At 43.8% G+C, this 17,043-nt stretch overlaps 1 protein-coding gene across 2 annotated transcripts in view; it reads left to right on the top strand.

Annotated features, from left to right (window-relative positions):
- Positions 1-17,043, top strand: part of CEP78 (centrosomal protein 78) — an 87,954-nt gene that overhangs the window by 49,110 nt on the left and 21,801 nt on the right. For both annotated transcript variants that reach the window (XM_040417052.1, XM_040417051.1), the window contains exons 10-12: positions 10,120-10,252; positions 12,185-12,215; positions 15,958-16,104. In XM_040417052.1, the coding sequence (XP_040272986.1) occupies positions 10,120-10,252; positions 12,185-12,215; positions 15,958-16,104 (311 nt within the window). The remainder of the gene's footprint in view (positions 1-10,119; positions 10,253-12,184; positions 12,216-15,957; positions 16,105-17,043) is intronic.

Genomic DNA, 17,043 nt, shown 5'->3' with positions numbered 1-17,043 from the left:
TGTGTAATGTGTAGGCGCAGTGATACTGACCGTTTTTGTAATATACTTTAATTATTGAAATTAGAAAAATAGCTCTAAAGTGGCCCATTTTGGGTCTTAGCAATGCTCCTGTCTTCTGTTTACATAACAGTCAGTGTTGAGCAAGTCTCCACAGTTATGTAAACAGAAGACAGAGGAGCGTTGCTAAGGCTCAAAATTGGCCACTTTAGAGCTATTTTTCTAATAGAAATGTACAATTTCAGTAATTAAAGTATATTACAAAAATGGTCGGTATCACTGCCCCTACACAATACAAAAATAAAAAAAAGAATGACAGTTAAACTTTAAAGTTTCTTGTTCACCAACCTATATGTGATATGTTTTTCACAGATCTGAGACAGCTAAGTGTCTTTTGCTGCACATACCTAAAATGGATGCTGCGGGTAGTGCAAAGAAGGGAAAATTTCAGATGAGAACAGGAAATTTAATGAGACCTGAACAGAAAAATTCTTCTTTTTTGAAGAAAGAGGAAAGCTAGTTTGCTTGATTTGCAAAAGTGTAGTTGCAGTGCCGAAGGAATTCAATGTTAAGCGGCACTGCGAAACCAAACATTCCAATTTTGAGCAATGTAAGGGAGAATTGCACAAACAAAAGATCTCATCTTTACAGCGCAGCCTAACTGTACAGCAGACTATGTTCACCAAGATATCTAAAGAAAGTGAAATGGCTATGGAAGTTAGTTATGAAATATCAGAATTGATTGCAAAGTCTTCTAGACCATTCATAGATGGTGACTTTGTAAAAAACTATGCCCAGAGTCTGTTAAAAATTTTTGAATCTCAGTCGTATGACTGTTCAACGCAGGATTGCTGATATGGCTGCAGACGTTTCAGGACAGACAGAAGAAAAGGCAAAAAAATGTAGTTTCTTTTTTCTGGCAGCAGATGAGTCAACATATATCAGTTCCACTGCTCAACTACTGGTTTTTATTCGGGGGGGTCACCACAGAGTTTCACATTTTTGAGGGATTACTTGGAATGATCTCATTTCAAGGGCAAACAAAGGGAAGTGATTTGTTAAGTGGTGTATTGGAATTATGTGCCAAGATGGATCTAGATTTAAGTAAGCTAGTTGGAATTGTTACTGATTGAGCTCCAGCCATGATAGGCTCCAAAAGTGGTATGGTTTCTCTGTTAGGCCTCATCCACACGACAGTGTTTTTTCACTGTCAGTGATTTGGCTTCAGTGGTCCATGTCCGATTTTGCTTCAGTTGTGTTTCCTTGTGTCTTCCTTTTTTTTTTTTGTCTGACAGGGGGGAAAAAAAGGAAGGTTAATGAAAAGTGTAATTTTATTGCACCAAGGTCTTGTAGAAAAAAACGGACGCGGACACGGATGACATACCAGTTGTGCATCTGTTTTTTTTGACTGACCCATTGACTTGAATGGGTCCGTCCTCCGTTTTCCACTGATAAGAATAGGACAGGTTATATTTTTTTGACGGACTGGAATCACGGATCACGGACGCGGAGAAAAAACGGAGGACTATCAGTTTTTTTCACAGCTCCATAGAAATGAATGGGACCTCCGCTAAACTGTGAAAAATGACGGAACGGACGCGGATGCACACAACGGTCGTGTGCATGAGGTCTTAAGGCAACACCTTGGAGAGCACAAGCACCAGCTGATTCAGTTTCATTGCATCATCCACCAACAATCCCTGTGTGGGAAAAGAGTTTGGATTTGAAAATGTAATGAAAGTTGTTGTCAGCGTTGTCAACTTCATAAAATTGCGAGGACATAAACATCGGCAGTTTAAATCTTTTCTAGAAGAGATTGATGCTAAATATCAGGACCTGGTTTTTTATACAGAAGTAAGGTGGATGAGTCGGGGGAAAACCTTGCAATGTTTTTTTTAATTGTTAGAAGAAATAAAATTATTTCTTGTTCGGAAGGATAAAATAGTTGAAGAACTACAAGTGGCTGTGTGACCTTGCTTTCTTGGTAGACATCACACAACATCTGAATACACTGAATTCAAAACTACAAGGGAAAGCTACAAGGGAAAACATCTTTGTAACTATATCTTTGCATTGCAATCCAAGCTAAAATTGTTCCAATCTCACCTTGAAAATGGCAATCTTGTGCATTTCCCAGCATGTAGACAAAAATGTGTCGGTGACGCAAACGTGTCGGAGTATATAGAAAAACTTGCACATCTCCAGTCCATATTTGAGCACCACTTCACTGATTTTAAAAATGAGACAAAGTGTTTTGAAATGTTTGCAGACCCCTTTTCAGTTACTCCTGATGAAGCACCCCCAGAATTCCAACTGGAACTCAGTGATCTTCAGTCATGTGACAGTCTACGAAACAAGTTTAAGGAAGAGGATTTACTTGACTTCTATAAATGTGTGCCAGGAGATGAATATCCCAAATTTTGTGAAAGAGCATCTATTTATGCCTGCCTATTTGGGTCAACATACTCTTGCCAGCAGGCATTTTCTATTTTGAACATTAGCAAATAAAAATTTAGGAGCAGACTTACTAATGAGAATCTTCAGTCAATTCTGCAACTAGCCACAACTGAGCTGAGACCGAACATCCAAAAACTTGTGAAAAATATGCAACCCCAGAAATCACACCAAGTCCTCTTTCACGCGTCAGTGAATTACACACATGTGTTGTATGTGTTCTCCATGGATAGCACACTTACCCATTGGCTTTAATGTACTTATTTACACATGAGTAGTTTTTCCACTGGTCCATGGAACCACAGAGACAACACCCACATTTAAGTCTATGCGTCTATGAAAACCACTGATCATGAATGGCATCCATGTTCTGTCAGCGGTCTTCACAGACCATTAGTAGGAGATGAAGGGCTCCAGATGGCGACCAAAACGGTCGCCAATGCGCCTTAAAATTTGCACTAAAAAGTCTTGTCGCCATTTGCGACTAGACCACCGCGCTGCTGCCCAGCCTAGTATCGCCATGTTCTCTTCACTAGCACAGTGGAGAAGGAGGGAGTCCCTCCCTCCCCACTGACGCGGCCACCACTGCCACTAATGGGGAGATAGCAGGGAGGAGGAGGGGAGGAGCTGTGGCCACTGCGCCACCAATGAATGTAAAACATATTAATACAAGTATAAGCAGCGGTATCACAGACCCAGCCTCAATAACAGGGCATGCGATACGCGGCAATTAACCCCTCAGGTGCCACATCTAAAGGGGTTAATTGGCGCGGATCACATGCCCTGTTATTGAGCCCGGGTCTGTGATACCGCTGCCGACACTTGTATAAATGAGTTAATTGCATTCATTGGTGGCGCAGTGCGCCCCCCCCCTTAGTATTAGTTATATTGGTGGTGCAGTGCGCCCCCCCCCCCCCATTATTAGTATCATTGGTGGCGCAGTGGCCACAGGCCCCCCCTCTCGTTATATGGTGGCCACAGGGTCCCCTCCTCTACATTGGTGGCAGTGGCAGATTACACTGCTGGGGCTCCGATTGGTTACCATGGCAGCCAGGACACTACTGAAGCCATCCATGGTAATCTCCCTGCTGCTGTGTGTACTATGCACAGGGCAGCAGGGAGAGTGTGAAGTCCTAGTCACCCTAATACAGCTCTATCGGGGTGAATAGGACAAGGGATGAAAAGATCCAGGTTATAGCCCTAAGGGGGGGAAATGGTTATTGAATAAAAAGTTTTAAAAAAAACACCAAAATACTAAAAGTTTAAATCGCCCCCTTTCCCAATTTTACATATAAAATTTACAAACGATAAAAAATAAACATATTAGATATCGCCACATCTGAAAAAAGTGTGAGCTATTAAAATCTTAAAAAATATTTCTGGTCTGGTGAAATCAAAACCGCGCAATTTGCCATTTTTAGTCACCTTGTCCCCCCCAAAAGATGTCACTGGATGTGAGAGGTATGTGGTGCTGTATTCTGCTATATGTAGTGCTGGCTCACTACTGTGACCTGCGTCTCATCTTCTCCTTTTTTTTATTATATGCATATTAAATTTGGCGACTCAAAAATTTAATTTGGCTCCTAAATTTTTTAGTTTAGGAGCCAATGGCTCCTGTTTTTTTTTTTTTTGTCTGGAGCACTGAGATATTCTGGAAACGTATTTTCGGCCTACAATGAACGTGGAATACGGATGACACGTGGAGGCCAGAAGGCACAGACCAAACACGGATACTTCACGGACAAACTACTGACCACCTTGTTAAGGATGTCCTCATGAGTAGAAGATCTTGTTGGCACTCGGGCTTGTGGTGGTGCACGTGGAAGGGATGCATTGCCAGTCTTTTGAGAGCGGATAATTCTGGCACTCGCTTTTTTCAATATCCTTTTATCACAACATCGGTTGTTACATAGGACGCATTTTGGCCCATCCAGAGCCTTTGTCAACTATAGTTGTCATCAAGGACATGGAAGTGTGAAATACGCATCTTTCATATGTCACATGTGCATAGCACACTTAACCACAGTTTTTTGTGGCATTTTTCTATATATATATATATTTTTTTTGCATTGCTGTGTTTTTGCAGAAAAAATACCAGCTGCATAAGCTGGCTGAAAGTCTATGGAAATTTTTTAATAAAGGACACACATGCATTTTATTTCAACTGGGGTAATGTTTTTGAAACACAGCATTTTGTAGAAAAATACCTCAAAAATGTATTTCTGACATTTTTGTTTAACATTGAATGTTAATGTTCACCTGGAACCTGTCATCAACTTTATGCTGACCTCACGGTGTATAAAGTAGTGACAGAAATGCTGATGTCAGCGGTGTGTCACACATCAGCTAAAAGTAAGTGGTTGCCAAGAACCAGCATCATAATCATTACAGCACAGGCCTTGAAAAGAGTCAAATCTACCTGAGAAGAGTCATGGTTATTCATAATCTCCTGCACTCACCCATCTGCTGATGGTTGGCAGTTCTCTCCTAGAGAGAAAGAGAGAAAACTAGGTAGAAGACTGTCAGTCATCAGCAGGAGAGCAGGAATTCATGAATAACCAGGACTCTTCTCAGTTGGCCGGGACTCTTTTCCAGGCCCAGTCTGCAATGATTGAGGTGTTGGTTCTCGGCCACCACTTACTTTTAACTTATAAATGACAGACCGCTGAAATCAACTCACATGTCTCTACTTTATACTGCCGTTAGTATGGGAGCACAAAGTTAATGACAGGTTCCCTTTAACTAAAACGTTGCTGAAATCAACACCCAGTTGCTTTTATATTTGCAGTCCTAAAGTTGATTTTACTAATTACTAATCTCTAAGGCCTCATGCACACGACCGTTGTGTGCATCCGTGGCCGTTGTTCCGTTTTCCGTGATTTTCTGCGGACCCATTGACTTTCAATGGGTCCGTTGAAAACTCAGAAAATGCAACGTTGTTCATCCGCGGCCGTGATCCGTGTTTCCTGTCCGTCAAAAAAATAGGACCTGTCCTATTTTTTTGACTGACAACAGTTCACGGACCCATTCAAGTCAATGGGTCCGTGAAAAAACACGGATGCACACAAGATTGGCATCCGTGATCCGTGGCCATAGGCTACTTTCACACAGACGGATCGCAGATCCGTCTGCATAAAAGCTTTTTCAGAACGGAGTTTTCACTTTGGGAAAACTCAGATCCGACAGTATATTCTAACACAGAGACGTTCCCATAGTGATTGGGACGCTTCAAGTTGGAATATACTAAGAACTGTGTACATGACTGCCCCCTGCTGCCTGGCAGCACCCGATCTCTTACAGGGGGCTGTAATCCGCACAATTAACCCCTCAGGTGCCGCACCTAAGGGGTTAATTGTGCGTATCATAGCCCCCTGTAAGAGATCAGGTGCTGCCAGGCAGGAGGGGGCACCCCCCCTCCCTCCCCAGTTTTAAATTCATTGGTGGCCAGTGTGCCCCCCCCTCCCTCCCCTGTATTACTGTACATTCATTGGTGGCCAGTGGGGCCCCCCTCCCCTGTATTACTGTACATTCATTGGTGGCCAGTGGGCCCCCCTCCCTCCCCTGTATTACTGTACATTCATTGGTGGCCAGTGGGCCCCCCTCCCTCCCCTGTATTACTGTACATTCATTGGTGGCCAGTGGGCCCCCCTCCCTCCCCTGTATTACTGTACATTCATTGGTGGCCAGTGCGGCCTCCCCCTCCTAATTAAAATCCCCCCCTATCATTGGTGGCAGCGGAGAGTTCCGATCGGAGTCCCAGTTTAATCGCTGGGGCTCCGATCGGTAACCATGGCAACCAGGACGCTACTGCAGTCCTGGTTGCCATGGTTACTTAGCAATTTTTAGAAGCATTATACTTACCTGCGATGTCTGTGACCGGCCGGGCGCTCCTCCTACTGGTAAGTGACAGGTCTGTGCTATAAGCAATGCGCCGCACAGACCTTTCACTTACCAGTAGGAGGAGCGCCCGGCCGGTCACAGACAGCGAAGGTAAGTATAATGCTTCTAAAATTGCTATGTAACCATGGCAACCAGGACTGCAGTAGCGTCCTGGTTGCCATGGTTACCGATCGGAGTCCCAGCGATTAAACTGGGACTCCGATCGGAACTCTCCGCTGCCACCAATGATGGGGGGGGGGGGATTTTAATTAGGAGGGGGAGGGAGGGGGGGCCCACTGGCCACCAATGAATGTACAGTAATACAGGGGAGGGAGGGGGGGCCCACTGGCCACCAATGAATGTACAGTAATACAGGGAAGGGAGGGGGGCCGCACTGGCCACCAATGAATGTACAGTAATACAGGGGAGGGAGGGGGGCCCACTGGCCACCAATGAATGTACAGTAATACAGGGGAGGGAGGGGGGGCCCACTGGCCACCAATGAATGTACAGTAATACAGGGGAGGCCGCACTGGCCACCAATGAATGTAATACAGGGGAGGGGGGGCACACTGGCCACCAATGAGTTTAAAACTGGGGAGGGAGGGCGGTGTGCCCCCTCCTGCCTGGCAGCACCTGATTACTTACAGGGGGCCATGATACGCACAATTAACCCCTCAGGTGCGGCACCTGAGGGGTTAATTGTGCGGATCACAGCCCCCTGTAAGAGATCGGGTGCTGCCAGGCAGCAGGGGGCAGTCATGTACACAGTTCGTAGTATATTCTAACTTGAAGCGTCCCCATCACTATGGGAACGCCTCTGTGTTAGAATATACTGTCGGATATGAGTTTTCACGATCTAACTCAAATCCGATGGAATATTCTAACATAGAGGCGTTCCCATGGTGATGGGGACGCTTCAAGTTAAAATATACCATCGAATTGGAGAAAACTCCGATCCAATGGTATAATAGGGACTCCTGACTTTACATTGAAAGTCAATGGGGGACGGATCCGTTTGCAATTGCACCATATTGTGTCAACGTCAAACGGATCCGTCCCCATTGACTTGCATTGTAAGTCAGGACGGATCCGTTTGGCTCCGCACGGCCAGGCGGACACCAAAAAGACCTTTTCTTCAAGTCCGTGGATCCTCCAAAAATCAAGGAAGACCCACGGAAGAAAAAACGGACACGGACCTACGGACCCCGTTTTTGCGGACCTTAAAAAAAAAAAAACAGTCGTGTGCATGAGGCCTAACATGTATGTAGTACTGTATTGTGCAGTATATGTTATTTAACTTACTGGTATGTAAACCTAGTTCTGTTTACTGTGAGCAGGATACATAAATACACTGCATACATTTGTACTCCCAATCCTGTCATGAAGAACTTTCTCGTATTTTTCATGATTATTACGTTCTATCTTTTTAGTAGGCCTCTGTGCCATTCAAAACATGCAGTGTTGCATGGAAATTGTAGTATGAATTAATTGGCAATCCAATGGCGGGTTTACACAGCCTGATTGTCGGTTTTCAGGTACGAACGTTACTATGAATGCTTGTTCCTGATAATCGGCCTATGTACGGTAAGTGTGCTGCTGATTGAGTGAAATGATCTGTCATGCAGCACATTAAATCTGCTGTTCAGAAACAATGAATCTGTATGAGGCCTCATGCACACGACCGTTTTTTTTTGCGGTCCGCAAAACGGATTTCTGTTGTTCCATGATCTGTGACCGTTTTTTCTTCCGTGGGTCTTCCTTGATTTTTGGAGGATCCACGGACATGAAAAGTGAAAAAAAAAACTAAGTCAAGTTTGCATTGAAAATGATAGGAAAAACAGACACGGATCACGGACGCGGATGACTATCTTGTGTGCATCCGTGATTTTTCATGGACCCATTGACTGACTTGAATGGGTCCGTGAACCATTGTCAGTGAAAAAAATAGGACAGGTCATATTTTTTTCACGATCTGGAAAAACGGATCACGGACGCGGAAGCCAAACGGTGCATTTTCCCATTTTTCCACGGACCCATTGAAAGTCAATGGGTCCGCGAAAAAAAACCGAACAACTGCCGCGGATGCACACAACGGTCGTGTGCATGAGGCCTGAGGATGAGAGATGGTAGTAGCAATGTAAATGAAGCTCGTCACCTCAACTGATGAGCAGGCAGTTATTGGGCAGGAACCGTTCATAGTCACTGCTCCATCTGTGTGCTTTTACATAATCGGGCCTCCTGTGTGGTATTGCTATATGAATGCATCAACGTATAAGCTAAATATTAATCATGCAAAACAAGTTTATAGTTTTCCTGCAGTAAACTTTTACAGTTTAAGCAGCTCAATTTTATTTTATTTTTTTGTGGCCCCAGGAGGCAGAACAATGCGGCCCTCAGACCAAAAAAGGTTGTGCACCCCTGATGTAGAGTATAGTCATTTTTGTTTTAACTATTGGACAAGCCCTTCAAATTTTCAGTGCTTCTAGTGCTAAAATTGTGCAGTGTATGTTTTCACTTGCCCTAAAAATTTTAGTTGTCATTCATTTTAGTTTTAAAACCTTAGATATTGATGACCTGTCCTGAGGAGAGATCACCAATATCGGAAACTGCACAGCCCCTTTGATGCCATAGTGCAGGGGTGGCCAACCTGTGGCTCTTGAGCCGCATGCGGCTCTTTGCTTTTTCAAGTGCGGCTCTAGCTGTGGAGCCGGGAAGCAGCCAGGCCGGCTCACTCTTCACCTCATGCTCGGATCTCTTCTCTTGATCGGGCACTGTTGCTAATTTGCAGCTCCAGCTCACTCTCCACTGCGTCCTGATGCACACAGTGTGAGAACGTAGTACGTGGACACGCAGTATGGCCTGACATTGTGCTCATCAGGTCACAGTGGAGAGCGTGTCAGACCTGCAGAGTAGCAGGTGCCCAAACAGGAGCCCAGTGCTTGATTAGGAGAGGAAAGAGATTTTTTTAAATTATAGAACTGAGCATGGGGGTCTGATCTAAGCATGGGAGGTTCTGATCTGAGCATGGGGGGTGTCCTGATCTGGGCAATGGGGGTCTGATCTGAGCATGGGGGTCTGATCTGAGCATGGGGGTCTGATCTGAGCATGGGGGTTCAGATTTGAGCATGGGGGGCAGATCTGAGCATGGGGGGTCTTGTTTGAGCATGGGTTGCTCAGGTCTGAGCATGGGGGGGGGGGTCAGATCTGAGAAGGGGGGAGATCTGAGCATGGAGGGAAGATCTGAGAATTGGGGGGGTGGAGATCTGAGTACTGAGGGTCTGACACTGGGAGTCTGATTTGTGTTGTCTGATCCGAGCATTGGGGTTCTTATTTTGGGGGTCTGATGAGGTTTGGGGATCTTATTTTAGGTCAGATGAGGATTGGGGATCTGATTTAAGAGTCTGATCTAAGGTCTGATGAAAAAAAATTTTTTTCTTTTTTTTTTCTGCTAATGAAAAATAAGAAAATAATATTTTTATCAGACCTCACATCAGATGAAAAATCTTTTTTTCTCTTATTTTTCTTTGTTAAAACCTAGGTGCATCTTGTAGGGCGAAAAATACGATGTGTGTAAATTTATAGCTTGTGTTTCCTGATAGTCATACATTTTTTTTTTTTGGCTCTTTGTGTCTGTAAGGTTGGCCACCCCTGCCATAGTGTATCTTCTCACATAGTGCTGCAAGACGTTCTACATTCATTTTCTGTGACCATTTTGTAACTCTTATGTCAAGTCTAAATGGCAATAGACAAATCGTTAAGTTTTCTTACTTTTGATATTTTCCACAGGTTTGGCAACTAAGAAGACATTTGTTTCTAAAAGAAAATGTACACCTAAGGAACTCTATGCCCCTGAACCAAAGACGCCAGGAGAGAAAGATTTCCTCCCATGGAGAACTGCAGAGAGAGCCAACAGACACAGGTACTGTAAAATCACAATATATAACTACCTGTAAGGCGCTGTGCTATGCGGTATAAAGAGCGTAGTGGGCCCTGTAGAAGAAAAGAGAGGAGCGTGGCAGAACCATAACCAACCCCACACACTTTTGTGATAATGCTGATGCTTACGTCACAAGGGAAACTCCCGTGTCATACACTAAGCTTGCCTTCAGCTCCATAGCTTATGTAAAGCTAGCCAGGTTACATTTTTGGAGGGAGGGAGATAGCAGTAGGAAAACAATAGGATTGGCCTGTCTATTATCGACATGACATCATCAGTCCATGACTAACATATGGTAAGTGCTGCCTTTGTCATATGTGACCTCGGCATTATTCAAAGTAGGCATGCTCAACCTGCGGCCCTCCAGCTGTTGTAAAACTACAACTACCACAATGCCCTGCTGTAGGCTGATAGATGTAGGCTGTTCGGGCATGCTGGGAGTTGTAGTTTTGCAATACCTGGAGGGCCGCAGGTTAAGCATGCTTGATTTAAAGGATTATTCCCATCTTATAAAAATAAGGCATATCGCTAGGATATGCCTTCACTTTTTGGATGGGTGGAATTGAACCTCTAGGCCCTCCCACTGATCTTGACAAATGAATGGACCAGGAGAACTGCTGTGAAGGGGATGTAGTCTTTAACCTCCCTGGCGGTATGATTATGTCAGGAATTTTGTACCAAAAGTGGTACAATTTTTTGCATAAATATTTTATGGGCACAAATGACAGTAAAATGGCAGGCAAGGGGCACTGTACAGTCATCAAATGTCAGATCTGAGTCTATACAGTGTAATCCTCTCAGATTACAATGTATAACCTCTTTTATGTGTGTTTGTCACTTTTTATGTTTATATTTATTTGAATTTCCCGCCCAGTTCCGCTCCCATGCGCAGCTGCTGTTCGCATGGAACGGAACCAGAAAGTCAAATGCCAGCCGGTATTCTGCCAGATCTCTATACCTTGCGAAAAGACTATACCGGAAGTGACGCGGCCGCATAGGAATCAACTGGAGGATGGTGTGCGTGCGCTGCGCAAGCGCACATCCACTGGCTTAGGAAAGAATCGTTGCAGCGCCGCAACAGAAGTACTTTGTGCACCGCGCGTGCGCACTTAGGGGTATAGAGATTTTGCAGCGCAAAATGTTGCATCAGATCTCCCTACCCCTGAGTGCGCACGCGCGCACAAATCATCAGATCAAATCAGGATGAACTGCAACTGATGATTTGTGCGCGCGTGCGCACTCAGGGGTAGGGAGATCTGATGCAACATTGTGCGCTGCAAAATCTCTATACCCCTAAGTGCGCACGTGCGGTGCACGAGGTACTTCTATCTCGGCGCTGCAACGATTCCTTCCTAAGCCAGTGGATGTGCGCTTGCGCAGCACCGCGCACACCCTCCTCCAGCTGATTCCTGTGCGGCCGCGTCACTTCCGGTATAGACTTTTCGCAAGCTATAGAGATCTGGCAGAGGACATCGCCGGCAGAAGGTGAAGGGACTCTGCAATGTTACCCCGAGCGTGACTCAGGGTTACCGCTCCTGGCAGAGAAAATTAACCCCGAGTCACGCTCGGGAATACCGTCAGCATTACCCATTGGTAATAATTACCGTCAGCAGAGGGAGTGCTGCCCCCCCCCCCCCCCGAGGAAGCTGCAGTCAGGGGTGATAACTTGTGGATTTTCTATTATTTAGCACTGCCATGGATGAGGATTTAGAAGATATTGTACTCCATGGATTTAAATTGTGATTTTAATTGTTTTTAAATGTGTATTGCTGTTTAAATGTGTTGTCTTTGATCTCATGGTGCAGTTGGCTCGTTAAAGTGGTGCCCACATTTCTCTTTTTTTTTGGCCATCATGTGCTGTCTTTTTTCTTTTTTTTCTTTTTTTGGCTTAATTTGTTTTGTTTTCTTCACCAGTGAAATTTTGGTAGTCTCTACTCCTGAGCAGGTAAAGTATTGGCTTATCTATTTGCATACACTTGGGTAACAAACTTTTTATTTGTGAGTCTTTGTCGCACCAGCCTTCCTTCTTGTATCAGCCACCCTAGATCATGCTGTTTTCCAGAGCTGTTCAATATATATGAGATATTGCAGCATTGTGTGCCTACATACTATTTTTTTTTTGTTTCCTAAACTATGGCTTGTTGGGACGCCATTTGTTTGACCACCACATCTATAGGATGTCATTTGGGCTATTTTTTCCACCTCAACATGGCTGAAAATAGTGTAAGCTTGGGTGTACACATAGCGGTACTGTGCTCTGTGGGCAATTACTGCCACAAATGCCCACAATTTTGCAATGTGGCTGTTGGCTTGGTTTTCACAGTGTAAACATGTTAAAAATAAGTGTTTAAAATCTAAAAACCACCCAACCTAAAAGTCACATTACAAGACCGTAGCAATTTGTAGTTAAAAATTAGGAAGTTAGGCTGTGTAGCAGACTAGCTACAGCACAGTGAATCCAGCCTTAGGCCTCATGCATATGGCCGTTCAATGGGGCCGCAAAAGATGCGGACAGCACTCCATGTGCTGTCCGCACCCGTTGCTCCGTTCCGTGGTCCGCAAAAAAAATGTAACATGTCCTTTTCTTGTCTGCGTTTTGCGGAAAAGAACAGGCAGTTAATATTAATGGCTGTCCATAACGTTCCGCAAAATTGCGGAACGCACACGGACGCCATCCGTGTTTTGCGGATCCGTGGTTTGCGGACTGCAAAACACACAACGGTCGTGTGCATGAGGCCTTACAAACATGTTCACAACTACATTCTTAAACTCTTTCTAGTATCCATCAAGGATTTGATGATAACATTGTTGTTCTCCACCAGAGGGCAGCACCACCACAGAGTACACTGCTTGTGAGAGGCTCTCACTAGTATAAGATAAACATGCTTGCATAAAAAGAGCTGGCAGAAACAAATGAATCGCCTTCTGTGTAGCAGACAGGAGTTTTGTCATGTATAGTATTGATGACACAGGTAAAGAGTCGTGCAGTACATATAGAATGTATTTTAGACATGTGCCTTCAGATAAATAAAATATTAAGACATTTAACAGAATTACCTTTTAGATTAAAGGGGTATCGTGGACATTTATGGCATATTCTATAAACATCTGATAGATGCAGTTCCCCTTTGCCTGTTTTTAATGGAGTGTTAGCTTCATTCATTTCAGTGGGGAAGATTTATCAAGCAGGTGCTATTTTTATAGAGCAGGTTGTTACGGATGCGATAATAGCAAATATGTCTACTTTCTTTGTTTGTTTCAGTTTTACATAAAGCATTTTTCAAAAAGAATTATGTTTTTGTGTCTCCATTTTTTGAACGCCATATTTTTTTTATTTTTCTGCCGATCATCTTGTGCAGAGACTCATTTTTTGCAGGAAGAGTTGACATTTTTATTGGTACCATTTTTGGGTACATATGCTTTTTTGATCATTCATTATTACACTTTTTTGGGGCAAGGTGACCAAAAAATTGGTAATTTTGGCACAGTTTTGATTTATTTTTACGGCGTTCCCCTGAGGTCTTAGGTCATGTGATATTTCTATAGATCAGGTCGTTACGGACGTGGCAATACCTAATACGTATAATTTTATTTATTTATTTATTTAAGTTTTACACAATAATACCATTTTTGAAACCAAAAAAAAATGTTTGTGTCTCCATGGTCTGAGAGCCATGTTTTTTTTTTTTGGGCCGATTGCCTTAGGTAGGGTCTCATTTTTTGCGGGATGAGATGACGGTTTGATTGGTTCTATTTTGGGGGGGAATACGCACTTTTGATCTCTTGGTGTTGCACTTTTTGTGATGGTAGGTGACAGTTTTTTTTTATTTTTTTCACGGTGTTTACCTGAAGGGTTAGGTCGTGTGATTTTTTTTTTTTATACAGCTGGTTGTTACGGACGCGGCGATACCAAACATGTTTAGGGTATTTTCTTTTCTTCATTTTTACCGAATTATAAATGTGTGTATATGGGAAAATGTTTGATTTATTTTTTTTGTTTTACTGCAGTGTATTTTCTTTCACAGTAAGCCTGACCAGGCTCCTGCCTCTGTCAGGAGCCTGTCAGGCTTACATACTATGGCAAGCATGGATGCCTGTGTAAGGCGTCCAGTTGCCATAGTAACCATCGGGATGCTGCCACAGCAGAGCAGCACCTGGTGGGAGGGGGGAAGGGGGAGTGATCAACACAGTACCGCAGCCCCGATCATCTCAACACTCACTGAGGAGATCGGAGCTCCGGTGCTGAACGCTGCCATTGGTCAGTCAAATCTTACTGACCAATCGCAGCGATTCAAAGGCAAGGACCACGCTGATTGGTCCCCGCCGGGTGAAAAAAGCGCTGGCCTATTTGGTGGCAGGGACCATGGGAGCACACATAGGCTGGTGGCTTTTCCGATACAAGCACAACCACCATTAATGGATTGCAGGGTGGTTGTAACCATAAATACGAGCAATGTATAATGTAATGGAAAAATGAATCCAGCCAGCAAAGGAGGCAATATGGACAATCAAAGTACATTAGTATTAACTTTCTCTACATGATAAATGCCACTTGCTGAAGTGAGACAACCCCTTTAGCAAACTGGTAGAGAGGGGGAGAGGACCCTGCCCATAAGAATTTTCTGGAAGCGGGTTCTGACCATTTATGTCTGATTTTACACACCTCAGATCACATTATTCTCATTTGAAGTTATTTAGCTTAGGTTAGGTAAAAGGGGTCTGTTGAGATATTTCTTGATAGCAGCTACAATGGTAATCCCACAGCACTGGAGGTCTAGGGTACTTCCCTTTCTCGGTGAGTAGGTCCCTGAATTACATCATATGATGAGAATAAAGGAACTGATTGCAGAAGAGTATAATTGCTCTGAAGCTTTTATTGCCTGGCAGCCTTGGGAATCCTTCAGAGTCATCTGAGTTCCCTACTTTAATAAGTTGAGCTCACTTGGATTGTAGAAAGGTATCTTCCCCGTAACTCCCCACCCCAGTGTCAATTGTGTTGTGAGCCTTTTATATATTTTGTTTCTGCTTTACATATTTGTAGGTTCCCATATGGTTTCCTTTGGGCTAGCATGGTCACTGTTTATTCATATGTTTTGCTAGAGGACATGATAGGGTTGGTGGTTTTCCTAGCCTTTAGTACTTGTGCCTTTTTTCTATATCTTTCCTATTTGGAGATTAATACATATTTTGAAATTCGTTCACGCTTCGCTTACCGGTAAAAGGTGAATTGCATTATGGATTCCGTCATAATGGAAGCCTATAGGCTGCAAAACGGATCTTTCCCGTTTCCATTATCCAAGGCAGTCCTCTCCTGCATAACGGAAACGGGACGGGTCCGTTTTTGCAGCCCATGGACTTCCATTATGACGTTATGTATTCCGATATAGAATTGCGTTATGGTCCGTGGTAACAGAATCCATTACTGCAATTCGCCTTTTACCAGTAAACAAAGCGTGAACGAATTTCATAACCTGAAATTTGCTCATCTCTAATTTTGATCATCATAAATGCACTGCCTATGTCTTTATTCCCACAGGAGTAGATGAAGTTACTGGTATGCAGTGTTTTTTTTTTTTATTCTTATTTGTACGCTATCTGATTTATTATAACTTAGGCCTCATGCACACGACCGTTCAGTTTTTTTGTGGTCTGCAAACCGGGGTAACAATATAAATTTTTGTCATTAGAAAGGAACCCCATTAAATGTCTTGATGCACAGTGGGATCTCTACAGACAGTGATGATTCCGAGAGTTCGTCAGACCTCATTATTGAAGAACCTGTTGTGTGTGGCCTTCACATGAAAAGCAGCACAACGGACTACAAGCGCCTGCAGGTAACATGGGCTCATGCATTGCTAACAAACCCATCTTTCCCACAGGCTTTATTAGTGCAGTATATATGCGGATCCTGAATTCATTTGAGGCCTGTTGGCACAAGGAGAAGTATCATACAGAGTCGTTTCCCATCCAAAGGAGTTCCCCTTGCACAGATGATTTCGATCAGGATATATTTGCTAAGTCCCACTTATGCATTTATATAGTGAACATAGCATTGCTGTTTGCATTGTGTTTTTTTTTTTTTACTTTTGTATTTTCAGCCATGACGACGCGCACATATGTAAGTTTAAAGAATGTGCTGACTAAGGCCCCATGCACACAACAGTGTTTTTGTTCCGCATCTCATCAGCATTTTTTGCAGATTGGCTGCAGGCCCATTTAGGCCAATGGGGCCGCACAAAACGCAGACAGCACACCGCGTGCCTTCTGCATCTGTATGTCCATTCCACTGCCCCACAAAAGAGATAGAACATGTCCTATTTTTGTCAGTTTTGCAGCCAAGAATAAGCATTTTCCACATAGGGAGGGATGTGCGCACAGCTGGTATCCTTTTTTTCCGGATCCGCGATTTGCAGACCATTAAACAGATACAGTCATATGCATGGTGTCTGAACCCGCTGCTGTCTCGAAAATGGGGCCTCTTCTCATGCTGATGCATGCGCATAATGGAGAGAGACTGACACTAGTGCGAGACGGGGTCTCATTCTTGAGACAGGTGTTAGTTCCACCGCTGGTACATCAAAAAATTTAAGTTTTTCCACCCAGAATATCTTTTTGCAGCAGAGTAAATGCATCATGCCTACTTTCAAGGGGTTCTCTGACTTTTTCTTACTGATCATCTATTCTTTGGATGCTGATGACCTATCCAATCAGCGGGGATCCGACACCTGGGACCCCCGCCGATCAGCTGATTGAAAAGGCGGCCTTCTCACTGC

The sequence above is a fragment of the Bufo bufo genome, chromosome 2, assembly GCF_905171765.1.
Source record: "Bufo bufo chromosome 2, aBufBuf1.1, whole genome shotgun sequence".
NCBI classification, from domain to species: Eukaryota; Metazoa; Chordata; class Amphibia; order Anura; family Bufonidae; genus Bufo; species Bufo bufo.
Note: the sequence above shows the minus strand (reverse complement) of the source record. Positions and strands in the feature narration are given on the sequence as shown.